This window comes from Trypanosoma melophagium (assembly GCF_022059095.1).
Source record: "Trypanosoma melophagium isolate St. Kilda chromosome Unknown ctg6segment0, whole genome shotgun sequence".
Classification (NCBI taxonomy): Eukaryota; Euglenozoa; class Kinetoplastea; order Trypanosomatida; family Trypanosomatidae; genus Trypanosoma; species Trypanosoma melophagium.
In genome coordinates this window covers 141,189-166,762 of record NW_027125189.1, presented here as the reverse complement: position 1 = coordinate 166,762, position 25,574 = coordinate 141,189, and the positions used below count along the sequence as shown (strand labels likewise).

General features: G+C 37.8%; 12 protein-coding genes across 12 annotated transcripts; all 12 read right to left on the bottom strand.

Annotated features, from left to right (window-relative positions):
• Positions 1–783: 783 nt before the first annotated feature.
• On the bottom strand, positions 784–2,511 carry LSM04_008031 (Ankyrin repeat-containing domain; the record flags this gene model as incomplete). Its single annotated transcript, XM_067332243.1, has 1 exon — positions 784–2,511. The coding sequence occupies one exon, from the start codon at positions 2,509–2,511 to the stop codon at positions 784–786; it is 1,728 nt and encodes a 575-aa protein (XP_067187050.1).
• A 458-nt stretch (positions 2,512–2,969) lies between these two features.
• Positions 2,970–9,875, bottom strand: LSM04_003372 (ABC transporter-like; the record flags this gene model as incomplete). The annotated part of the gene is made up of 1 exon (XM_067332242.1): positions 2,970–9,875. The coding sequence occupies one exon, from the start codon at positions 9,873–9,875 to the stop codon at positions 2,970–2,972; it is 6,906 nt and encodes a 2,301-aa protein (XP_067186835.1).
• A 411-nt stretch (positions 9,876–10,286) lies between these two features.
• Positions 10,287–11,324, bottom strand: LSM04_007800 (uncharacterized protein; the record flags this gene model as incomplete). The annotated part of the gene is made up of 1 exon (XM_067332241.1): positions 10,287–11,324. One exon carries the CDS (start codon positions 11,322–11,324, stop codon positions 10,287–10,289), a length of 1,038 nt encoding a protein of 345 aa, XP_067187039.1.
• Positions 11,325–11,714: 390 nt separating this feature from the next.
• On the bottom strand, positions 11,715–12,467 carry LSM04_005955 (uncharacterized protein; the record flags this gene model as incomplete). The annotated part of the gene is made up of 1 exon (XM_067332240.1): positions 11,715–12,467. One exon carries the CDS (start codon positions 12,465–12,467, stop codon positions 11,715–11,717), a length of 753 nt encoding a protein of 250 aa, XP_067186954.1.
• Positions 12,468–12,578: 111 nt separating this feature from the next.
• Positions 12,579–13,332, bottom strand: LSM04_000184 (MORN motif; the record flags this gene model as incomplete). The annotated part of the gene is made up of 2 exons (XM_067332239.1): positions 12,579–13,178; positions 13,252–13,332. The coding sequence occupies 2 exons, from the start codon at positions 13,330–13,332 to the stop codon at positions 12,579–12,581; spliced, it is 681 nt and encodes a 226-aa protein (XP_067186709.1).
• Positions 13,333–13,414: 82 nt separating this feature from the next.
• LSM04_009709 (uncharacterized protein) lies at positions 13,415–13,663 on the bottom strand (the record flags this gene model as incomplete). Its single annotated transcript, XM_067332237.1, has 1 exon — positions 13,415–13,663. One exon carries the CDS (start codon positions 13,661–13,663, stop codon positions 13,415–13,417), a length of 249 nt encoding a protein of 82 aa, XP_067187123.1.
• A 927-nt stretch (positions 13,664–14,590) lies between these two features.
• LSM04_005237 (ELO family) lies at positions 14,591–15,718 on the bottom strand (the record flags this gene model as incomplete). Its single annotated transcript, XM_067332236.1, has 1 exon — positions 14,591–15,718. One exon carries the CDS (start codon positions 15,716–15,718, stop codon positions 14,591–14,593), a length of 1,128 nt encoding a protein of 375 aa, XP_067186922.1.
• A 359-nt stretch (positions 15,719–16,077) lies between these two features.
• LSM04_006535 (uncharacterized protein) lies at positions 16,078–16,881 on the bottom strand (the record flags this gene model as incomplete). The annotated part of the gene is made up of 1 exon (XM_067332235.1): positions 16,078–16,881. The coding sequence occupies one exon, from the start codon at positions 16,879–16,881 to the stop codon at positions 16,078–16,080; it is 804 nt and encodes a 267-aa protein (XP_067186988.1).
• A 356-nt stretch (positions 16,882–17,237) lies between these two features.
• On the bottom strand, positions 17,238–19,151 carry LSM04_006655 (uncharacterized protein; the record flags this gene model as incomplete). The annotated part of the gene is made up of 1 exon (XM_067332234.1): positions 17,238–19,151. The coding sequence occupies one exon, from the start codon at positions 19,149–19,151 to the stop codon at positions 17,238–17,240; it is 1,914 nt and encodes a 637-aa protein (XP_067186994.1).
• An 846-nt stretch (positions 19,152–19,997) lies between these two features.
• On the bottom strand, positions 19,998–22,829 carry LSM04_005766 (uncharacterized protein; the record flags this gene model as incomplete). Its single annotated transcript, XM_067332233.1, has 1 exon — positions 19,998–22,829. The coding sequence occupies one exon, from the start codon at positions 22,827–22,829 to the stop codon at positions 19,998–20,000; it is 2,832 nt and encodes a 943-aa protein (XP_067186947.1).
• Positions 22,830–23,110: 281 nt separating this feature from the next.
• Positions 23,111–24,103, bottom strand: LSM04_004288 (Mitochondrial substrate/solute carrier; the record flags this gene model as incomplete). Its single annotated transcript, XM_067332232.1, has 1 exon — positions 23,111–24,103. The coding sequence occupies one exon, from the start codon at positions 24,101–24,103 to the stop codon at positions 23,111–23,113; it is 993 nt and encodes a 330-aa protein (XP_067186879.1).
• A 443-nt stretch (positions 24,104–24,546) lies between these two features.
• On the bottom strand, positions 24,547–25,485 carry LSM04_000877 (Mitochondrial substrate/solute carrier; the record flags this gene model as incomplete). Its single annotated transcript, XM_067332231.1, has 1 exon — positions 24,547–25,485. The coding sequence occupies one exon, from the start codon at positions 25,483–25,485 to the stop codon at positions 24,547–24,549; it is 939 nt and encodes a 312-aa protein (XP_067186734.1).
• Positions 25,486–25,574: the final 89 nt, after the last annotated feature.

Sequence of the window (25,574 nt, the reverse complement as noted above, 5' to 3'; positions counted from 1 at the left end):
AAAAAAAAAATAGATACATTTATAAATGTCTGTAAAACGACTTGAAATGACTATTTTTTTTACTATTTTCAGACTTAACCTATTCATAATTGTCAAGCATGCACAGAGCTCAAAAGCAGCTCAACTAAGTAGCAGTTGCTATTTTCTACTTAAACTATCCATATACCAAATATTAACAGCATGTCATGGACAATGTTGATCTCTGCAATATGACATTATAGAACACCATAATGCGAAACACACCGACGAACCTTATCATTCCAAGAAAAAAACAAATATAGTACAGAACAGAACAGAAGAAAATCAATGAAAAGATTTTATGTAGTTCCTTTAGTAAGGAAAGACCAAAACAAAAGGATCCAGATAGCAAATGCAAGAAAACACACACACACACACACAAAAAAACAGAAAGAGGCAAAAAAAAAAAAAAAAGATTCAAAACATGGCTTAAATTTCAGGGATTTGATCTTATCGAGCTGTCTAATAAACCTCTCTGCCCTAATCAGGGAAAAAAGAAAAAAACAAAAGCCACTCAGTACTTCACACGAATAGCGGATGCATTATATTATTAGAATATATTCCTCTTTTTTTTTTTACTTTTTCATTTTTATTTTCTATTTCTATTTTTTTTCTCGAACACATTGAGCTCCATAACACACACACACACAAATAAATACACAACCAGTAGATAACAGGTGGAAGGAGAGCAATCCAAGACACACACACACAGAGCCAAAAACAAAAAGGAGGAATATAGGAGCATATATATACTCATTTAAAGTGTCAATATTGCAATCCTGGACTCTGTATCTTGCGTTTAAGATACCGTAAAGCCGACTCTCGGAGAAACTTCTCATACGCCAACTTCTCATCGTGTGATAGTTCCTGTCGTATTGGAGGAAGTTTACAGTCAGACTTTCCTTTCATTTCTGTGGTATAGACTCCATCTGCTGCGTAATTTTTACCGTTTTTCTGATCGATATTTGCTTTCTTTACCGTAGCACCACGGGCATTAATACCACCATGTACACCATCTATCACATCCGAACTACTCGGGTAGACCAGCGTATCTGCCATATTTTCATGAAACAATTTTCCATATCCTAACTTTGGTAGTCCACGGTTCACTGCAATATTATCCGGCGACAAATTTTCTCCTTCTTGCTGTTGTTCTTCTTGTTGTTCACAGTGATAGTGCCCTGCTTTCAATGCACGCTGTGGCGTGAAAGGCTCTCTATCAAGGTTCTCCCTTCTTACTTGTGGTGCTTGCAGTGACGGCAGTCCCACTCGAGGTGTGTTGCAGTCTTCTTTTGTGTCTGCTGCTACGTATTGTGTGGATGTGGTTGAGGGCAGACGACCGTGTGGGAGTTGCGCCAACTGCCGTGAGAGTTCAACACGCTCAGTGTAACCAAATGTATCTCCGTAGTAGAAGAGATTGTAGGTTGTGGTACTGTTACTGTTGATATTGGTGGGGGTTGAGGGAAGTGAGTTACTGGTTTGATTGAGGCGATCGGTGTATTTCCGCACTACGGCCTCGTTGGCCACCTCCTCCGCGGCCGCCCACACAATTTCCCCGTTCTGCAATCGCACGAGTAAATTACGAGACTCGCCGGCATGTCGCTCGCCAAGGACCGACACGACAGGCTGCGACACTGCCGCCACCGGAACTGCAACGGTATTATTACTATTTGTATTCGTAGTAGTCGTAATAGTTGGCGGAGACGGAGGAGAGGACGGGTGTTCAAAGACGACTTGCAGAGCCCATTCGAGATATTCATTCACTATTGTCTGCCGATCGGCGGCCTCATCGGCGCAGAGCACCTCCAGTGCCAATCCCCATAGACATTCACTCCACTCATCCACGTAGACCCCATCGGCCCCAGTGGGCGGCTGTGAAGAGGAGTCGCAGATCCGATTCGACTGATCGAGAGAGAGCGATGATCTCGTCACGGGAGTCTCGCCCGGCACCACAGGGGAAGTGAGGACGCCCAATGAAGCTTCGCGTGTGAAATTCACTTGTTCTCGTCCCTGGCAATCACAGGAACTAAACAGCAGGGCGCATTCTAAATTATTATATAGCATGGAAAGATGCCCCCACCCCATGAAGCGTAACAAATCAAACATAGTTTGTCCGTCATTGTTTTGTGCCAGCGCATCTGCCCCATGACGTAAGAGTTGCTCCATCACGGCAGAGTGACCACCAACGGCGGCACAGTGTAGTGGTGTAGCCCCCATTTGGTTCTCTGCCTTTACATCGGCTCCAGCAAAGAGAAGGCGTGTGACTGCAGGTAAACTACCCAGAGAGGCAGCCCAGTGAAGTACGGTGTTACCTCCTGAATCTTTGTTGTTTATAGAATCACAGACCTCAATCCATCGAAGAAGACGATCGTCTTTACCACTCTTAATTAATTCCACCACATGTTGCATTTCCTCATCATAATTAACGTTGGAACTTGTGATTCTCTCCTTCCATATAACCGGCTTGATCGGTGCAGGTGCTGTTGATTTCATCGATAAGTATTCCTAAGCTTTTGCTTTACTTCTCCTCTACAGTATGCAACCATAAAAAAAAAACAATAAAAAAGGCATAAAAAAAAGAGAGAAAAGGAAAGAAAAGGAAACTGTATCCATAAGCAAAAACAAAACAAAGAAATAATAGATTAACAAGATAATCCACCTTCAATATTATTTATTTTTTATAGACACAAAAAAAAAAGTAAATAAAAGACACTGTGTGGAAAAAAAAAAAAAACGCAAAATACAGCGATAAATATGACTTGGGAAATCAGAAGAATAAAATAAAAATGCAGAAGACGTATATATATATATATATATATATATATATATATATATATATATAGCGGAAAAAGAAAACCTCAGCACTCGCGTCCCCCAAAAGAGAGAGAGAAAAGGTAAGGAATATCCAGTTGTCAATAGAAACTGAAAAAGAAAAAAATAAACATTACTGCTCAAAATAATGCACTGAGGTCACGTGGTGGCACATAAACACTACGATTATACAAATTCTGTGCAGAGCGCTGAAATGAAATACTTTCACCCAAAGCAGCCATTGCCGTGTGTTTAATGGTTGTTTCAGAAACAGTAATAGAGTACCGTGATCCTCTCACAACATTACTTGCATCTTCTCCATGAACAGTTTCCACAGACCATCCCTCATTTCTTCCCTTGATAAGGGTAGCAAGAACACTTTCAACAGTATTTCTATGCGGTGAAGACTCTGCAGTTGTAGATTTAGAATCCCTTGACGTGTGTGTTTCTGCCTCTGTTAATTCCTCCTTGGTAAAGGTATGGAAAGGTATATGAAAGACATAATGAAAAGGTTGAGATTCAACCAAAACACTTTCATTCCAATAATTAGAAAAAAAATTACAAAGCATTTCCTCTTCTTCTCCCGTAAAATTGGGTTGTCTTTGTGTCCATGTTTCATGTGATCTTGAAACATCAATGGAGACGTAAAATCCCTTTTTATATTCCTCTCGCCATGCTGCAGGAGTTCCTATAAACCGCATAACTCCCTCATCAAGTAAAAGTACACGATCCCCAAGCATCTCCACATCATCCGGTGTTCTTGTTGACATCACTACTGCCGTATCATTTGCTGCTGAATGAATAGCTGCCCAAACTTGTCGTTTTGCTAAAGGATCAAGAGAATTAGTTACATCATCTAAAATTAAAACAGATGGGTAACCTATTAGAGCTGCAGCTAAACCCACACGTCGTTGAAGAGATACGCTGAGAATACTCATACTATAGTGCATATAAGGATAAATACCAAGGGTTTTTATTAAATAGAAAATATGATGTTTTCTTGCGGCATTACAGCGCATGAGACGAAGATCAGCCATAATGTTAAGAAAAAGATAGGGTGTAATATTGCTATCTTCAAGAATCAAAGAATCTGCACTGTATCCCAAATCACTATTAGCCTTTAACTTTGATATATTTTGACCCGTACAACAGTAACCATTTACAAAAATATTACCGTATGATGGAAAAAGATCTCCTGCAAGACATTTAAGAAGTGCCGTTTTACCACTTCCATTAATACCAACAACTACAAGAGTTTCATTCTCAACATTCATTGTTATATTCTGTAAAGCATATACGTCATGGCGTAATTTCCATATCTCTTCAACATGTAAACCATCTGCAGTATAACCTTTACCCCTTTCATTCGTAACCGAAGCGTGTTCGCGTACAAAAAGCCTTGATGGATCTTCCCACCTATAAACGTTAGATTCATCAAGAAGCAGAGTACTATCCTTATTCCACCTTTGATACAAAAATACACCAATACGTCTTATATTTTTGCCAATTACATGAGAAATTTTATCTCTCACAAATATACGCACATCCATTTCAATAAATGATTCATAAATAACAAGAATAATAAATAACAAGGGTAAAATCATTAGTGGTTGTATAGCAAATAAGGGAGAAACATCAGAGTAAGAAACTGTTCTCATACTATACCTCAAAAATGTTTCACCCAAGTAATAATGAGGAAGGAATCGCATCCATAATGAATATATTTCATTACTCTCTTTTGCTTCATTTGTCATGGGATTAGATGGCAGAAAACGCACCGCAGATGATGCAATAAGAAAGGAAAATCCTGTAAATATTCCAATACATGTTATAGTGGATTGAGCAGTAAGGGGATTATCAAAACACTTACTAATAAGATAAGAAAGTGATATTGTACCACAACCAAATACAATAATAAAGGCAAAAATAAAAAACGTATTCACATTAATATCTAAACTTACACCTGCAGAAACATAAGTTATAAGAACAAATAATGCGAATATAGAAAAGCTTAGAATATCGTAGGAAAAATTAGCTACCCAAAAAGCTAAAGGGCGTAAAGATGAGGTGTGAAAAACTTGTAAAAGTCCACTGTATCGTTGTTGAACAAGACCTGAAACCATTCTACTTCCATAAAAAGTAAAAGGAAGCACAAGTAGTAATGTACTCATCACATCAATAGTTGTTAATGGGGATATGGTATTTTTCGTATTTTCCTCATCTCCTATACGTCCAAGTAAACCAAGTGAAGCACTTATAATTCCCTTGGTATTATTTTCTGCTACCCAAAGACGCATCATTCCCAGTATTTGGATGTAAGCAGGTACACTAAATGGAAATGAAGTATTACATAGCACAACGTCTGTTAACCATGGAAATACTGATGGATTCATAGCCTCATTTTGGATACTTATAATAGGACCTTGCATTACAAAAGCACCAAAGAGATATGAGTGTGATGTAATATTTTCCCTTAAGAAGCGATCCATAAAAACACTGCTGCGATCATTTATAGAGTGATTTTTATCATTCGTTACAATTGTAAAAAGAGAATTGGTTCCTGGTACCACTTTATCATGAAGTAAATCAGGAAGTGTTTGGTAGGGAGAATTATCCTTTCCAAAATCACTATAAAATGATATACTAGGATTAGAGGATAATTGCCAATTGAAAACAGAAGTCTCACTTATCTCTCTGCTACTGAAGGTCGTACCTAAAGAAGACAAGGCAAAAAATATCATCACCAAAGAAAGCATTACTGGTAATAATCCATGACATGGTGTAAAAATAGTTTCCATCGCACGATAATACAGAATAGCACGATAAGTAGTAATAAATCTGTGTTTTTGTAAGAATTCAAACTCTCCTCTTAACTCTGGTAAATTTCCCTGAATCTCCAGACTGCTTCTATCCGTATTATTATTATTATTATTATTATTATTATTATTATTATTATTATTATTATTATTATTATTATTATTATTATTATTATTACTGTTATTATTACCATTAAGTGACGAGGATGGCATCCTGACATAATCCCCATTGCCTGCAATAATCTCATCAGTTCCTTGTTCACCGCTTCTATGACTCTCCTGAAGATCCAAGAGACGCGTCAATTGCACAAATGCCTCACTAAGGCGAATATCAGAAACAATAATATTTGTAATTAGGCCCGCGTCTCTCACTTGTTGAAGTTCCATGAGAAGATTACGTAAGGAAGCCTCTGCTACACTTTTGGTTAGGTGAAAGGATACCTCGTGTCCAACGTTACTAACAATCTTTGCCTCAGGAACTAGAGATAATACACGATCTACAATAGTTGATAAGCGTGTCGTAGTGGCACGACAGACTGTTACTACCCATCCACCTCTGAGCTTCTGTTTAATATACTCTGGCGTTCCCGCGAGAGTTATTCTACCGCCAAAGAGAACTGTGATATGATCCGCATGGGTCTCTACTTCTTCAATATCACTCGTAGAAACCACAATACATCGTCCTGCTGCATTCTGAGAAAGCAGATGCCATATCTCTCTCCGCGAAGAAGGGTCTGTGGAAAGTGTTGGTTCATCCAATAAAAGAGTACGAGATCCTCCTGCTAATGCCATAGCAACTGCGAGTTTTCTTGCCATTCCACATGTCAGTCGACCAGCCATTTCACGGCCTACTGAGGCAAGTTGTAAGGCAGAAAAAAGTATACCTGTTTCCTTTCTTAACGCATCATTATCAGAAGCACTACCTTTAATTATTTGAATAAAACGAATGTTTTCCATTACAGTTAAGTTTTCCCATAAAACAGTTTTGGATAGACAAATTCCAATATCCGCACGATTTCCCAAAAAAAGATCCCTTCCATCTACCTTCACTTCACCTCTTTTGAGGTCTGACCATCCCATTATAATTTCAAGCATAAGACTCTTCCCAGATGTATCTCCTCCTACAACACAGTTAAGCTGATTTTGGTAGAAATCGGCAGAGGGTACTTGCAGTTCCGTACGTTCAATAATGTTAACAGTATAAATATTACGAATTGTGATAGTGGAACGCCAACTTTTTGGTATTCTTGGAGCAATACAAGAAGGACGCTGTACGTGACTATCCTGAGGATCGCGAGACATAAAATAAGCCAGTGTTTCCCCATTAGCTGACCCTACCCCTTCTCGAAACATTCCTTCTAAAGAAATACCAAACATATCCATTTGTTGTTGCCTTCCAAAGGAGTTATTACTGGAAATATTACTAATTCCACCAATATTATATTCAAGATTTGATTCTCCCCTTCCTTGTTCTCTTGATTTTTTATTTTTTTGTTCCTCTTCCAGAGATACAACAGTTTCTCTCGATAACATTTCCTCACCTTCATAGTAACGAACCACCTGACGATTTCCATACTGTTTCAATTGATCTATCGTTTGTGTGATCCACTTCGTAAAACGGCGGAACATCCGTTCAAGTGGTGAATTTGGAAGGAAAATATATTCTAACACTAACGCAATTAGACAATAGAATAGTGATAATCCAAATAATATCCAGAAAGGTTGTAAAATAGATGAGGGTCTTACAGCTTCAACAAAGTCTGTCTGAACAACACGTACATATTGTGTAAAGGCTTTTGCAAGAACAGTTTGAGGGAGAAGCATGGATGCTCCTTTAAGTTCTGTTGGTCTATCCCCAACAAGTGCGGGAGTAACAAATAGAAATACAATAAAAGGAGTTAAAATTGCAGCCATTCGTTCAGTTGGAATTAATTGTCCTACAAACATTCCCAATGCACTAATACTAAGTGAGTACATATAAAGTAAACTATACACCTCTGAACCTGGCATGTCCACAAAGCAGACTACAGCAAGTGTTGTACTGAGAGAAATAATAATAGATCCGATAAAATTTGACAAAAATTTACTAAGAAATATAGCTACTGGATGAGTCCCAATAATTATAAGATACTTATGCTTCCAAGATTCTCGCTCATGCACAATGGATTGAATACACGATACAAAGGGAAAGTAATACGCAACTGCAAGTATTAAACCAATAAAAGGACCACCTGTAAGAAAAAACATATGTTGTGTATACCCATTTGCAGGAAAAGCCTCTACAACAACACTATTTTTAAGAGTTTTATGAATATCATGTACCTCACGACAGTAATAAATAGACGCCGGAATTTCTTCTTTAATAGATTTTTGACTATATAAAAATGGTAACAGATTCTTTACAAAACTTGTGTCCTGGCATTTTGTACTTAGAATACGCATGTTACTATAAAGGCATGCGTATGGAATACTTTCATTTTCTCCAAGTTTCCCCATTGGACATATAGACAAATACTCATCCGTACATGGCAAAAACGAATCGAGAACTGAACAACATTCATTTGAAAGACTTGCGGCAGCTTTTTTTGAATACTTTTGACACTGCGTGAAAACACTTTGTGAGCCTGGTGTACAGACATGCTTCAGATCTTCTGTACACTTTAATAGAGATTTAGTCTGACTTACTTTATTTACAAAATCCTTCTCACTGCAAGTGTTACCAAGGGACTCTGCACATTGAGGTAATAGAAAAGATGTGTTTGTTAAAAGTAAGTATGGATCCATATTTTTACAATCACTACTCATTGGAAGACACTTTCTGATAAACTTCACTGCATCTTTACACATTCTAGATATATTGTGTACACTGTTATTCTCTTCTAGACATTTTAACAATGAATCTGAATCGTTAGAGACACTACAAAATGCATTAACTTCATATAAACAAGGTGTATAAATGGCATTAACATCTAAAAAAGGTTTGGAACTTAATATTTGAATGGGTTTTTCTTCAGATGCATTCTTAATCAATTGTTGTCGCTCTGCTTCCTCAGGTTGTTCAAACATGTTATGAGTTGCATTATGTGTGGTTCTTACAGTACTGCAAATAACATCTACAAGAGAAGTTAAAGAAAGATTTCGTCGTTTCCCTGGATGTTTTGCGAGGTTATTAAAGTACGTATTCAATTCATACTGCAATGTTAAAACCCCATTATAGGCGTAAATGGCGTAATCTTTACCTAAACCTTGTGGAAAAGCCTCTATCGTCGTTGTGAAGGATTTTAAAATAGTTTCATTAATAAAAATTGTGTAGCGAAATTCGGTAGGTTGTACAGATATCTTTTCTAGTTGTATAACAGCCCAAAGGGTCTGTTCGTGTTGAGAGAGATTCCCATATACTTCACGTACGCTATTAAAGATACAACTATTATTTCCCACTAAAGTAACTGTTTGAGAATGACATAATACAGTTTTTCTAAAAGATTTAGTCGTAACGTTAAAATACTCAACTAATCGTTCTCCTGCTCTAATTAAATCCTTATCCCTATCATTTTTAACAGCAAAAGCCAATTTTCCAAAATGAAAAATAAAGTATATAAGAGGATCAACATTCATTGTAGATTTTACTCCTAGTTTACCAATATCTACACTAGCAGCATCTATCATGTCTATGTAAGCGTCAAATGTAGGAACAGTAAAAGGCATAGCCGCAAAACGATTAGAAAGAAGTGTATGTGTAACTTCTTCCCTTTTCCATGTAACAGCATCATATTCAGGAATACTATTTGCAGCTCGACGTAATTTTGCTACCGTAACAGCATAATCAATAAAAAAAGAAGTCATATTAAGTTCATTAAAGACATTACGCCAACTTGTAACAGCCTCCACATCTTTTTCCCATACGAATTGTACTAAACTCTCATTAGGGATAACGGCATTTGTTGTCACTTGTGGAATACTTGTATACTCAAATGGTTCTATCCACGCTGAGGGACACAACGTGACGGCGTATCCAAATACAATAACCACAAATGCAGGAAGAAATAACTCCAATAACAACTTCCACGGCTGTCGAACACGAATGAGTGATTCTTTCCAAAGAAGAACCGAAAGCTGCACAACAAGCCGCCACGTCTGATGAGTGTACTTTGCAGTTATTCCATTACGCTCTGCTGGATTATCGTAAAGGGTGTTATCTTGCGTTACAGTATCGCCAGCACCGCTAAGCATATCCTGGGTGCTCTAATTTTACTAGCAAAGCAATAAACCAAATAATAATAATAATAATAATAATAATAATAATAATAATAATAATAATAATAATAATAATAATAATAATAATAATAATAATAATAATAATAATAATAGATAAATAAATAAGAGTTTCACTTAAAAAAAAAAACAATACAAACCAAAAGGTGTAGAGAATTCCCTTCTTTTATTTCTTCTATTTGATAACTTCTCAAATGTCAGAAATTTTTAGAACTAAAATGAAATTAAAGAAAAAAAAGAGAGAAAATAAAGAAGTTCCCTTTTCTTTCTGTCCTTTTTTTAATAGGTAATAAAGACGGATATGTTAAATAAACCATAAGACAGAATTAAAAAAAAAAACCAGGTAAAGGATGTAGTCAATATATTCTTTTAAGTCATTATAGTACAGAGGGATGCGAGTATAGTACAGATGGGATACACCCATCGCATCAATAGTGGCAGTCCACCGTTGTATGCGTAGAGACCAGCATAACAGATAGAACAGAGAACAGGCCAATACTGCTGAAACACAAATTTCATACCATAATATTCCTCTTTCTTCCTCTTTTCCTCCTCACACTGTTGAACCGCATCTTTCTCTGCTGTTTCTTTTTCGGTTATGGCGGTATCTGTTTTCTTCCAATACGCCTCCGCCTCTATTGCCTCTGCACTACACAGACAGGCATCGTCTGGTTCGCCCATATCCCACCAGAGATCCCCCTCCACCTCCGAGTCTGTCATATCCTCCACAGTATTATTTATATGATTATTATTATTATTATTATTATTATTATTATTATTATTATTATTATTATTATTATTCTCTGTCTGTATAGAACACTGGGATGGGAATAGGCGTAGGAGTACACTGCAGAGAGAAACGGCGATACACGTCGTCGTCACCATTGTTGCTATAGTCACACACTGACAATAATGTCTCTCCATCGCAGTCATTGGACTTTTTGATACATTCATCATCATTGTGATATTTGAGACGAAACCAAAAAATGGTAATTGCCAGTCTGCACACATTGGATCATTCTGCTTATTACCCTGCATACCGCAAAGCACCGCAAAACGAATACAATTCAACCAAATTCCAAATATACCATCACCAAGTGGAAGCATTTGTCGACGCCAAAGAACGGATAAAGGCAGAAAAGCATAAGAAAATCCACGGTACACAAAATCAAATATCATCCACGTTATAATACACAAGTGAACTTGTTGTATCCACCATGGAACTACTACTCCAATCGCAATACCCTTTCCAGTACCACGAGGTAATGTGTTGGCACTCACCGCAGGTCGTGCCACAGCAAATATGAAAAACGATAAAATTAACACAAATGCCCACATCATTACGAACATTAAAGAAGGAGGAGGACCAGCGTCCGTGAAGAAGACAGGTGTTTCAAATGCCTTCATTGCTAAAGTCACTCTATCTTTGTCTCTATGTCTTTTTATGTGAGGAAGCTAATCAATGTAGTAAAAAAGAAAAAAAGAAGAAAAAGGAGTGAACAGAAGGATAAATCATAACAATTTCAAAAAAAAAAAAGATGGAAACGATTTAAAAAAAATACATATATATATATATATATATATATATATCTAACAAAAGAAAATAAAAATAACAAAAGAAAAGAAAGGGAATACGATAGAAATGCAAAAAAAAAAAAAACACACTAGAGAGTGAGGGAGAAAAACTCCTAAAAAATAAAACAAATTCGTATTGATAGATATCGATAAATCGAAAAAAAAGCATACTTGAGAATTTTCATTTTTTTTTCCCATCTGTTTTTTTTTGCCTTTTTGGTTTTAGTTCCCTACAACGGTACTGCATAGATTACACCCACAAGTGGCATCAGTAATATGGCCTAGCAGAGCTCCTTGCGTTCGAGGACAAGGAACATTGGGGAAACAGAAACGCAATAATTCATCAAATGTGATTTGACCCTTTCGACTTACGTAAAAGTTCTCAATCTCAAGTAGAAATGGAATATTAATTCGTATTCGGTTACCCAAAACCCACATAACGCTACCCTTTAGAAAACCTTGTCGCATTTCTGCTTCAACAGTATTTCTAGGAGAAAGGTCTTCAGGAGATAAATTGGGTATCGATGTATTTGGTGAAGTTAATTGTACTGGTGCTGTCATGATCTTACCATTATTATTATTATTGTTATTACGATATCCTGAGAGTAAAAATTCCCGATATCTCACCTCTGCTTGTACAAAATCATCAATAAGCAGATATCCACCGTTTGTAGAGGAATTATGTGCATACCGACTGAAATCCACTCTTATGGCATCCATAATATCACTTCTTAATTGTTCCATTCCATACTGGTCTACTGTGACACGTAAAGTATTCGGATACCATACTTCCAATACATCCAATAAGTAAGGTGGATCATGATATTGACGAGCTTTTTCGTAATTAGCAGAAGTAAACTTTTCGCCACCAATACGAAACTGATGTATCTCAAGATCCCGCAAATGTAATTGTGGACACTGGAAATTACCAATTTTTAAAGGTGAAGTATCACCACATATATGATAATATCCCATGGATTCAGCATCTTCAATACCGTTAAGATATCATCTAATCCTCAGTAAATCAAATGGTGCAATAAATTCTTGCATAAAGCGATATTTATTATGTGGTGAAACCTTTGGATATCATGAAGAAAATATATCAATCAATTCAACATATTCCCGATTACCAACTTTTAACTTTTCAAACATTTCCATATTATTTTCTGGCCAAACCGCATGTAATTCTTTTAGAGGAAGAAAACCACATCCCACCACATCCAATGATTCAAACCCCAATTTTAACTGCATAAAGTGTTCAAATGGAAGATCTACAGGATCTCCTGTAAAATTCCATTTCGTAATATCTGCAGCTGTTAAATATCCTGTAGCTCTGTATGGAATAGATGAAATAGGTTTAGGTGTACGATGTGCTTTGGGAATTAATTTTGGACCATTAACAAGTTTGTTATCTTCCCAACTCGTTTCATACTGAACTACCTTTCCATTTACTGTTTGAGTTGTAACGCCCCGTCCATGACGTTTACCATGAGAAAATGTACAGGCAAATGTATCTCCATTAGCGTAAAAAATAATACCGTTTCCATGACGTTGTCCATTTTCCCATTCACCTTCGTATCTATAGGCGTTTGGTTTTAGATTATAAAGCATAGCACCTTCTCCTTTTGGATATCCATTTTCGTAGTGCGCATCTATAGCTGCACGACAGGCAAATACTTCATATCCCTTTTCCATTTGGTATATCATTATACCAATCACCTGCATATCTATATCCTTTATTACTAGAAAGACAAACAACTCCATGAAGTTTATTATGATGCCAATTTCCCACATAAAAAGTACCATTTGGGTAAAATAAAGTTCCACTCCTCTGACGCATGGAACTCCGTGGATCCGTTGAGTCTTCCATTTCCTTCATTTGTTTTACTTGGCCCTTGTAGACAAATTCACTGAATCCCCGTTCATATGGTGTGTGGGCGAATCGTTTTTTCCTCTGCTGAGAGTAACTGTTTCTCGCCGCTGGAAATACGAAATATTTTCTTCTTATCATGTGAAGGGACGTCCGACTGGGCCATCCACACTAATTGTCCATCCTGCAGTGTATCCTTCTTTAGTGTCTGCAGTCTTTCATACGACTGAAATTCAGCGGTGGAAGTCTCGTGCGACATCTGCCGTGCCACCCGCTGACAGACATTAGCACCAAGAGTCATTTGTAGTTAAATTTTAGTAAATGTAGTAGAAATAATAGTGCTTCTCTTTTTATTCTTTTAGTTTCCCTTCCGTACTTTTGGTTATCACACCTGATGCTATTCTCTGTGTTATAGGGAAAAAGAAGAAGAGAACAAAAGAAAAACACCACAAACTATTACATAATACTAATAATAATAAATAAGAGAAGCCTTCTCTATCTCCCTCACCAACATGTACAGGGAAAATAAAGTGGATTGACAGTACCACATTAGTAAACAAGGAATAACCTGTAACATGCTCTTTCATAGTAAATAGAATAAGAAAAAAACAGCAAAGAAGACTTATAATTCTCTTATTTATTATTTATGCTATTATTCTTAGGTTAGGCGCCAAAGAAGGTCTAAGAATATTTTTCATCAACGGAAATGTGTAGTATTTGCCAACAAAAAAAAGCAGTATAAAAAGCACTTTAAACCGGTTTCCCATGCAATGGAATAAAAACAACAAAACGAGGGGTAATGTGGTTTGGTTAAGCTTTCGAAATCTACACTTTAAGGCAATAACCTTTCCAGTTAAGATGAGAAAAATAATTTGACGTATTTTTTTTTTTTTATACAAAAAGGATCAAGAGGCTAGAGCACCATCTTCATAAGCCCTTGATAACAAAAAACGAAAAAAAAAAGTCACGTTGTATTCCTTCAGAATGGGATAATTCTCACGTGTTTCTACCAGACACGCCCACTGTCCTTCAATACAATACACCACACAAGAAATATTGTAGCCAAATCCTCATATCCACGTACCAATTATACAAGAAAAGAAAATAAGAGCTTAATTAATAACATTTATGGGACAACACACACAAAGAAAAAGCAAAAAAAAAAAGCACAGAAGAAGAATACTATGAAAAACCTAAAAAATTCACCATCACAGTTTACCCTCTAATATCAACAAACAAGAGGAGTCAAACCATTTATTGAATTCTCATGAGATTTTTTTTTGCTCCTTTTACGATTATCAAATCGAGGTGAATTTTTTATCTCATATGCAGGTTTTACCACTTCTGATTTTCTTATGACGTCACTGTTGTGAGGAGTCTTTTTAATTGACTCACTATAACGAACTGTATTTCCTCTTCCACCAACATTTGACCTGGGTGCCCTTAGCAGGAAGTTCCCAAATAGCATAAGTAATGATATCATGTACCAAAAGAGAAGTTGCAAAAGCCTTACATCATAATTAAGAGATTCTTGAGGAACAATATAAAGATCATAGATAGATTGTACACAATTTATAGCAAATTGCAACATCTGTCCCTTTGTTATAAAAAACTTAAATCGGTTCAAAAAACGACGTACCTTTCCTTCTTCAAATACGGCAGTAAGAAAGTAGTATCCATACATGATAACATGTACAGAGGAATTCACCATGGCACTCCAGTACGCTTCTCCACCTGGAGCCATAGAACAACAGACATACCAAATAAAAAATATAGTTGAATGATGATATAAATGTAAAAAGGTAATTTGTCGAGTGTTCTGCTTGAGACACATCACAAAAGTATCCATCCATTCTGGAATTTTACTAATGTAGAAGAGCCATAACAACTTTGCCAAACGCCAATCTGCATTACTAGTTCCCGCAGGATTATTCCAGAGTGAAAAATCTGCCGCCCTCGCAGTTACCATTATAGCGAAACTCATATATAACGACAAGGAAAATAAAAACAAATTATGTAAAACAACCAAAAATCGATACTTTCTCTTTCCCATAATCTTTGCCGTGAGTAACAACAGCAGAATCCCACCAAAGTAACAAAGAAGACTGAAGATCACATACCAAAAATTCAGCAATGGTAATTTTGACGCAAATGGATGCCGCTGCCCCTCCAAATTTTGAATCCACTCGCGCAGATGCGGGAATTGACTCTCTGCGAAGAACTCAAAGCTGTCAAGGGCGGGACCAACTAGATAATAAGTTCCCCGTGCAACACTCGCAATTAACCAATCCGGCAACTCCACTACCGCAGCAATTGCTTGAGCCCGTGATTGAGAGAGAAACAAGTCCGTAGACATAAATTTTTTATGCTCCCTCTTCTTCTATATATATATATAACCATCAGAACAAAAAAAAAAAAAGAGGGGAGAAAAAAAAAAAAAACAATACACATATACATATAGATACGTACATTTTTATTCGTTTATTTCTTTTTGAGTGCTTAGAATCTCATGAGAAGTAACTTAATAAATGATATACATATAGAAAAAACAAACTAAGACATACAAAGTTTATAGAATAATCACCATATAACTACCTTAGATTAACCTCTTTTTATTTGTTTTTTCCCTTTTCCACTTGCTGTGAACCAGGAATATTATTACTAGCGCACTGGAAATTACAATAGGTAGAAATAATAATAGAATTACAAAAGAAACTAGGGAACTACTTCAACAATTGGGTTTAGCGTGTCTTCTAAAAAAGACTGAAGCGCCTTTTTATCACATGTCGCATTAGCAAAATCATTATTCGTCACCAGAATAGGGGGAAAATTACGCTGTTGGCGACTCAACCATAATAATTCTCTAGAACTCAATGACGACATTGGAAATAAACCAACTGTATTCCAAGAAGCCTCTGCATTATCATTACCTGAAGATTCTTCTATATTATTGTTATTTTTGTGAGAATTGATCAACTCATCACCGAACTTCACCTTAGTAAGAAGAAAAGTTTCTAATTTCTTGGTATCCTTAACAGTTTTAGAGTCCAAAAAAGAACATTGCTGATTCAGTGCTCGTAGGAAAGGAACAGAAGAATAACACTCAGGCGGTTGTCCCAATTGCACCTTAACGTTAAGAGATGCCAATTGTCTTGTAAGATCATGATGAACCCACGTTGTTGCTAGATGATGTACTTTCTCTGGAGTTATTATCGATTTACTCTCCCCTTCCATAGATGATGATGATAATGATGATGGTGGTGGTGGACATGTCTGACGAATAAAGAATGTAACGAAACCAAATTTAGTACTAAGTGGCTCTTTATAAATATGAAGGCGATGAGGAATAATGTGGCACCCAATAGACTCCATTTCCTTCACAATTTCACTGTTGGGATCAGGAACTACCATCGGGGCTATTTCTGATACAGATAACTCCATCGGTACGTTGAATAGCACACAGTGAATGTAATGAAGAGCGCCATCAACATCAAAATTCAACGATTCAAGTGCCGCCATGTCAACAATAACCACTAAAAGTAATATTTGAGAATGTAGAAAACGAAAACAATAAAAAAAAAAAAACTGCTAGAATAAATTTTGTTCTTCGCATCAGACAAATTGAAGAGTATAATGAAGAAAAAAAAATGAAACACGGGAATATCAAACGGACTCGTTCTCTCTCTCTCTCTCTCTCACCCATTCACACAAAGCTGCAAGAAATAATAGTAATAATTAAACCATATGGTTCTACCTCACTTGTTTTTTTCCCCCTTCCTAGGTATAACTCCAGCATATTGTGTACACTCTCGTAAACACACACACACACACTAACAGACTCTTCTCAATCAGCCCCTATATTATCATCATGAAGATCACCATCGTCGTTTACGGCGAGTAGCACACCAGGCATTTACAACACTAACCGTACTCTTTATACTTGTGACATCTATACCACATCGTTTCATATCATCATAGATCCCCATAACGACTGTGTGTGGATCACGATTCTGCGGTGGGGCGCGGTGTGCCAAATTAAGTAAAGCCTGAAAAAGACGTTGTGTTCCTCGAATACGGCGGCCGCTCATTTCATCATACAACGCCCAAACAACATCCCACTCTTGTAGATGTATATAGTGCATTACAATGACCTCGTAGGTGTATCCATTAGGAGGGGTACACCACTGTGGTGGTACCAGTATAATTTGATGTTCATTCATTGTTGTGGAAGTATCTGTTGAAGAAGTAGGAGCAGGGGCTGATGAAAGCAATGGGGCACCACGGAATTCCATCAAAAGGCTATCAAACTTTTCATCCTCTTCTTTTCCACCACGAGTGATATGTAGCATCTCATTATATACATCAGCTGTACGTTCGCTCTCAGGACATGCTACAAACCACTCAGATGCCCGTTCAATACGTCTTTTACGATGTGCATCAAACTCTTCCTTCGTGTTTGTGGCATCACTTTCACTAGAAGTGGTATCACCAGTTAAACGATAATGTGGGTTTCGAAGGGCAGCAATAAGGGCACTATAAGTTTGACTATCCCGTGAAATATTCAATTTATCCATCATTTGCAATACACGTAAAGTACTTTCTTCAGAAACACATCGACGAAGAAGACCACTAAAATCTCCCACTTTAAGGCCATCCGTGTCTAATCCACTAATATTCCTTTCCATTTCTTCCATGGGTTCACTATTTTTTACCATGTGGGCTAGACGAGCGGCCTGGGTAGTATGTTTATTACGTCTATTCAATTGGAGTTCTTTCTTCTTTGCCCATTGTTCCAATTCCATTACAAATGTTCTACGAAATGTCTTTCCTTGATCCTCAATATCCTTTTTGGTCTCTGCAAGAGGTAAAACAATGTCGGATGAGGGGGTCTTACGGGCTAAGGCAATGCATTGATTAAACATTTGTTCATTCATGTGAAACTCAACAAATCCGATTCGCTTCATTACTTCCCAAACTCTTTCAGCTTCTGTAACACAATTTCTACTAAGAAGCAATTTTAGTAATAAATAATAATGACCACTTCCCCATCGCAATATACCACGATGTTTTGGTAAATTTAATGAAAAAGCACCTGGTGGTATTGTGGCATTAATGCGACGTAGTGCATCAAGTTCTTCTTTTTCTATACTCTTATTAGTAGTTGAAGCTGCAGGAAGAGAGTCGCCACGAATACTAATATAACTTGATTCAATCGCAGATTCAAATAATCGCATTGCTTTAGCCCAATTTCCACACAAAACACAATCACGTAAAGCATCCATAAGACTAAATTTGCCACCTTCAGCTTTTCGTTGTTGTTGAACAACAAACATGGAGTTTGTATCATGAGCCGCTTCTGCACCAACAATTCCCTGAACTATTCTACTTTTCATCCATTTTTTACCGTCTGCATGGTCACCTTTATCGTTCTCCGTACTAGCATTAGCATTTGTAGTGTGAGATTCCGTTGAAACTGTATTTTTATCAGATGTATCAACATTTGAATGAACATCTTTCGTATGAGAAACTTCAACAATAGTGGCTTCTTTCCATTTTTTTTCCTTCGCTAGGGCAGTTCTTGTGGCTTTTACCATTGCACCAAAGTCAGCCTCATGAAGATTAAGCCTGAGATCGAGTTTTCTCTGATCAATGCCAACGGAGACTGTTGATTTTGAATCTTTCTTCCCTGTACTATGATCAGTACTATTATTAGGTGTAGAAGCAACATGTCGTTGTAGCTCTAAACTAAGGGTGAACCTGCATGTGTTATCTAGTAACCAGCGCCGCATGATCCTTAGTTTTGCAGAAATATTATGTCTCCCTTTTATTACTTCCTTTTCCCAGTACTACTTAGATCTACTTGCTTGGTACAGATCCCTTGTTTGTGTGTGTGAGTGTATGTTTGGATGTATATGTGTAGCGAGAGAATGAAAGAAGTATACATTTATGCAGCAGATAAAATAAAAATAAAACGCAGAGGAAAATATAGATCCATCTCACTGAGAAAAAAAATATATATATTCCTTTATTTACAGAATATTCTCTATCGATCTACATTCTGTGGGCCATTGTAATTCCTTGCTTTTAATCTAGTACAAATTTATATAGCTGTTGCCAGGTTTTTTATCCCAGCTTTTCCTTCTAAATTTTATATTTTCCTCTCATTTAAATACACCTTTCTGTCCACAGATGAGCTGGTAAGTGGGGAACAATCATAAAAAGAAGGAGTACAGTAAAAAGAAAAAAAAATGTTCTGGCCTTTCTCTATTTAATTATCCATGTGTGTTTTTTTTATTTGTGCATACGCCATAAAAAGATCTTACTCTTAAGTATTGAAATCTTTTATTGTTGAAGCCATCTCTCTATCTCTCTCTCTCTCTCTATATATATATATATATATATATATATATATATATATGTATGTATATATATAATTTCATGAATAGTATCTTGTCGTTTTTTAAGTAATTTTCTTTTTAATCTAAGAAAGATAATCTGAACGGGAAAATAGCCAAGAACAGTGAAGTATCTAAGTTCTTTTTTTGAAAAAAAAAAAAAAAAAAAAAAAAAAAAATAATAATAATAATAATAATAATAATAATAATAATAATAATAAAAGATTAATCAAAAGTGTCTCACTTTCGCTTCCCATGACGTCGGGACAAACGTCTCCTTTGAAGCATAATTCTGTCACGATTCTTTCGAGAAATGGAATTCCTTAATGACCTCTGCAGCGAATTTGAATTCCTCTTTCTAGAACATTGTGAGGAAGACGTTGGAGCCAAACGAGGCATCTTTGGTGTTGAATTCCTTGTCCCTGGAACAGTCGTTACCTCCCTCTCGGTTTCATGCTCAGCGTTATTCCCTTCTACTTTATTATGTTTTTGCCCTGTATTTAATTTCTTTTTGTCTGGAGATTCCTTCTTGGCCTTTTTGCTGATCTTTCGTTGCTTTTTTTGCACACTCTTTGTAGTAGAATCATGCAAATAACGTTCCCAGTAGGTATAATCGTAGTAGTACTTACGTGGACGTGCCGCCACACGCTGTGAAATGGAAGAAGTATCTGTTAAAACATCAGAAATTTGTCCACTCCCTACTGTTCGTAAAGGAGTACCCGCTGTAATAGTATCTGCGGCAATGAGCTGTTCAGCTTCTTCTCGAACATCTGATGGGCAGCACTCCATCAGTCTCTCCACCACAGACTTTCTTCCCCCTGTTGAGCGTGAGCGAGAGCGAAGAGTGGTGTTCTGCATACTTGTATCCATAACGTTCTCCGTCTGATTTTCTTTATTCTCAGCAATTTCTCCTTCCATCTCTGCGGCGACATTGGCCAAGGGAGCATGAGGGTACGGTGTAGATCGTCCTTCCCGTGGACTCAATGATAAGGACACAGACTCTTTTGCCCGCTCCTGACGTGATATAGAAGAAAACTGAGAACGAAGAGTAACCGGACGTGGAATAGGTGATACATCACATGAAATAAAATAGTTTTGATACTTTGGTGGAGGCGTCGTTGATAACTGTGAAAGTGATATCTGTACTTTGGCCGTTGGTGGTGGTGTGTGTGGTTCTTGAATAGCCGGTGTATGCACAGCTGGCAAGTCTCCTGTAACCAATACTAAACTACCACGTCGGCTTTCACTTAACCGCCTTTCCGTACGGCGTCCGGCTGCTATCGTCGCTGCTGCTGCTGCTGGAGATTCGCGCTGATATGTGCAGGTTGTTGCCATCTCACGTCTTGTTGCCTCAAGCTGTCGGTATGCATCCGGTAACTGCAGCGCAGGGGTAGAAGATGCGCTAACACATTCAAAGAAGTTTTGTGATGCCGGACAACTCTCTATATTAGTTTCAGGAGTAGGTTCAACACACTCATATGCCACAAGTTTCTCAAGGTTAACTTTCTCTTCTTGTTCTTCTTTTTCTTCGTTTCCCTTCATTTCTTTTTCTACCAATTCTTTTTCAATATTGCTTGAAGTTCCTTCTTCAGCATCAAAGAGAAGTTGGCGTCCTCCAATAGCATCAATTTCCATTTGTGGAGACTCAGTAGTAGTAGAGCTGCATTCATAAGCGCGAGAGCTGAATGCCGATACTGCAGTCTCTTCTTGTTCAGTTGTGGCAACCACATCAACTTTCATCAAGTTTCCTGTAGGAGGTGAAAGAAACTGAGCACCACTACTCTCAGCTAAGGCTGGTGGTAAACTTTTGTCAGCTTCTTCATTCTCATATTCATTCATATCGCATTTGGATTCGTTTCCCAGATCATGGGACATTCTAGCTTCTTCTTCTTCAAGATTAGTGCTTATACGAACAGATTCATCTGCGATAGAGTGAAGTCGTGTAGCTTCTTCTCCAACTGAATGGGACCCAACAGTTACATTCACGCATGTAAAATCATTAGAGTCACTTTCTTTTTTTTCAGTAGTTTGTGGCTCTTGAGAATACTTTCCAGTGCTCATCGTTACTTGTGGAAGAGAGTTAGCAGCAACACTAGAACGACGTTGTGGAGTTCGAGGCATGCGGAATTCACTAATACGAAAAGAAACGAGTTCCTCCTCGTGTTCCCGTTCATGGTGGTGCTCCTGCTGTCGTTCTTGTAAATGCTCTGGTTCCTTCGATTCCATCGTTGGTTCCATTATTTTTCGTTCTACTCTGCTCGGCAACGCAAACGGGCTAACAGGGTGTAACGATTCACTGCGTTCTTCTGCACGCAACACGGGTGCCAAAATGGTTATTGGTATTTGAGCATTATTTCTGTTTTGTCCCGGTGAAGACCGCGATAACGGAGGCGGTGTCGGTGTACGTGATGTAGGTTGTTTAAACGGCGAAGCATTTCTCGTAGGAGACTGACTGGACATAAAAGGTGCCTTTTTCTCTCTTAGAACAGAATCACTCTTTTGGGGAATAGAAAAACGCCTTTGCTTGGATCTGGAGTTCGCCCCTGACATGGAACGTGAGCGTGACCGTTTCTGCTGTCCTTGACTCTCACTCTTCTCTGTTTTTTGTATTGGTGGTGCTGGCGAGGCGACTCGCGATGTTGCGGGTGAGGCGCGGTAAGATTTTGCTCTTGGAATTGAAATCACACGAGTGGTTCCCTTCACGCCTGGGGGAAGCGGGAGTCGGCGACTGGACTCGCGGCTCTGCGGACGTGATCGTGCCGTAGACGGTGCGGTCGATGGTGGGGCGGAGCGGGATGCTTTTATTGGGCGATTGGCACTTGTGGTGCGAACGGGACGTGGTACTGGAGAGACTGATTTTCCCTTCATATTGTGATTATTGTTGGTATTATTGGAATTGCTGCTTGTGGAGGGGGTGCGGTAGAGGGAGAAGGTGCTGCCAAAGTGCATCACCGGCGGCTTTGTGGATTCTTTCTCAAGGAGTTCACGTCGACGACGAATGGCCTCCTCGCGGTGGAGCTGCTGCGAGCATGTTTCTAGTAGAAACCGATGAGGGGGTTTTTCTTCCGGCATGGCTAAACTGTAAAAAAAAAAGAAATAGAAATAGAAAGAAAATACATAGACATATCTCTCTCTCTCTCTCTCTCTCTATATATATATATATATATATATATATATATATATATATATATATATAGATATATAGGTAACACACACACACAAAAAAAAAAAGAGTAATGAATAATCTACCACTGTTTCTAGAGTAATATTTTTAATTTATTGGTGCTGTGATAGCAACATAAAAACGAATACCACGAAAAAAAATAATTTAGGGAAGTCAAAAGTGTAGTTTCCTAACGTGTGACACTGTCACGTTTAGAATAAAACTGCATGAATTTTTCGTAAAGAACAATAGTCATTACTAAACGTGGTACTGTCTGACAAAATGACGGTACAACGCCTCGGTACAGGCCCCGAAATCCGTCTCTCCGCCAAACAAGTGAGGAAGATTGGCAAAAAGATATGTACTGTAATTCACCACAACGGCTCCTGTGATCTTGTAGTCGAGTTTTTAGCACGAGAATAGGATGAGCAAATAAAGTGACAAGAGACTTTGCAGCCGTTGAGCATAGAGAAATTTCCCATGTACCAAGACTATCTCGAGAATTGTACCACATTAGGTATGACCTTAATACTTCGTATATTGGAAAATTAAAGGCATTTGGTAACCCAAGGAGTATCTGTGCTGAAACCCCGCGCCATAGCGATAAAAAACCAGTAGTTTGTATTACATGTATTAATCCCCTAAAAAAAGATAAATAATTTCCAGATCTTTTACCAGAGGTACGAAAAGAAATTTCTTCCAACTGCATTCGTGTTTTCAGGAGCCATATAGGATTGCACGCTATCGCAGAGCAACTACTAGCAACGCCTGAGAGAAGTGCACGGCGACCAAATTCTCCTACTTGGCTTAACTCACCCTGTGGTATATATACCTCTGATAAACTACAAAGTGAGCGATAAAGGTACATATATACTCCCCATGCAGCAACAGCGCCCATTACGGCAATATGACAGCCACGAAATAATGCCCGAATACCTTCTTCACGATAAATGGTAGTTAAAGCCTTAGGAATAGAATGATACGTTTGCCCATTATGCTGTCGTTGTACAGTTCCATCTTGTGACATAAACCGTATTCTAAGGGTATCGAAAGGGTATAACATTATAGTACTTACCGCTCCAGCGGCTTGTGTTGCAATTGTATGTGTGAGAGGTGAAGCTGTTTGTTTATATTCTTGTCCTTGTTGTTGCTTCCCCACATCATTGGTTTTTCCAAAGCTCATCCCCCACTAACTTCGCTTCCACACCCACCACCACGGGCTTATCGAAGTGAGAAAAAAAAAAGTAAGATATTAACAGAAAATGGTAATACATACGTATACTCTTATATATATATTGTGTGTGTGAGTAAGTGTATCTTTACACTTTTTTTTAAAAATATATTTGCCTTTGCATGCGTCAGTAATTAACAATTTATAAATATATGCAAAAGGGAAAAGTCAATCATCGGTCTACTTTTATTACCACCACTTTAGGAAAATAAAAAAAAAAGTTTTTTTTTTTTAATTTTGTTTTTAAAGCATATCAACACAAGGGTTACCAAGTAATCGTGGCGTGCACACCGATAGTTACATCAAATGCTCCAAATACCCCCACTCAAGAAAATAGATAAATAAAATAAAGAATTCACAAAAACGACAATAAGTAAGTGGGTTGGAGTTGAACATCATGCGTGACGGGAGAAAAAGGCTAGTGATTTCTCATATAATACAAAATATGTGGTAGTACGTGGAAGCGAGTGAAGTAGGGAGGAACCTAATCCTCTTAGCATTCCTCGAGCTCCTTCCCGTTTTAAAATAAGTAAAACAGAATCCGGAACTCTTCTGTATTTTACTTCCCCGACATTCCATCGTTGATCCTGTAGTCTAACCTTAAGCACCGTAATGGGGTGGGACACAAATACCAAAAGAGTTTTGGTCAACAAGGAGCAAAGAGAAGACTCCAAAACACTTAACTCACCATTCACAGGATGATAACTATGACGAGTATGCAAAACAATTCCCTTTAAAAAATCATACGTCGGAACATTAAGAGAATTTGGAATAACAAGAGTCATCTGCAGTGAAACGCCCCGCCAAAGAGAACGAAATCCCGTGGTCTGAAGCACGTGACGAACACCTCCACGAAATGTAACATAATTTTTACTCTTCGTAGCCTCTTCAATTTGCATACGAGACTTTATAAGCCAAATGGGTGAAGACAAATATGTCGCTATAAGACTTGCGACAAAGGAAACACCTGCTCGACCAATAAAAGAAGAAACCTCTGATAAACTACAAAGTGAGCGATAAAGGTACATATATACTCCCCATGAAACCATAGCACCTAGTACGGCAATATGACAGCCACGAAATAATGCCCGAATACCTTCTTCACGATAAATGGTAGTTAAAGCCTTAGGAATAGAATGATACGTTTGCCCATTATGCTGTCGTTGTACAGTTCCATCTTGTGACATAAACCGTATTCTAAGGGTATCGAAAGGGTAATAAATAAGGGTACTGGCAGCAGAGGCCAACTGTGAAGAGATCGTGTGAGATACAGGAGACGACTGTGTAACCCTGCTATTGGCCACTGCACTGCTGCCAACTGAACTGGTCGCCATGAATTTGCAGGACTACAGTCACAGCTTCTCCCACTGCGGAACAAACCATTGAAAGAGAAAAAGAACAAGAAGGCCATAGTAAAAAAAAA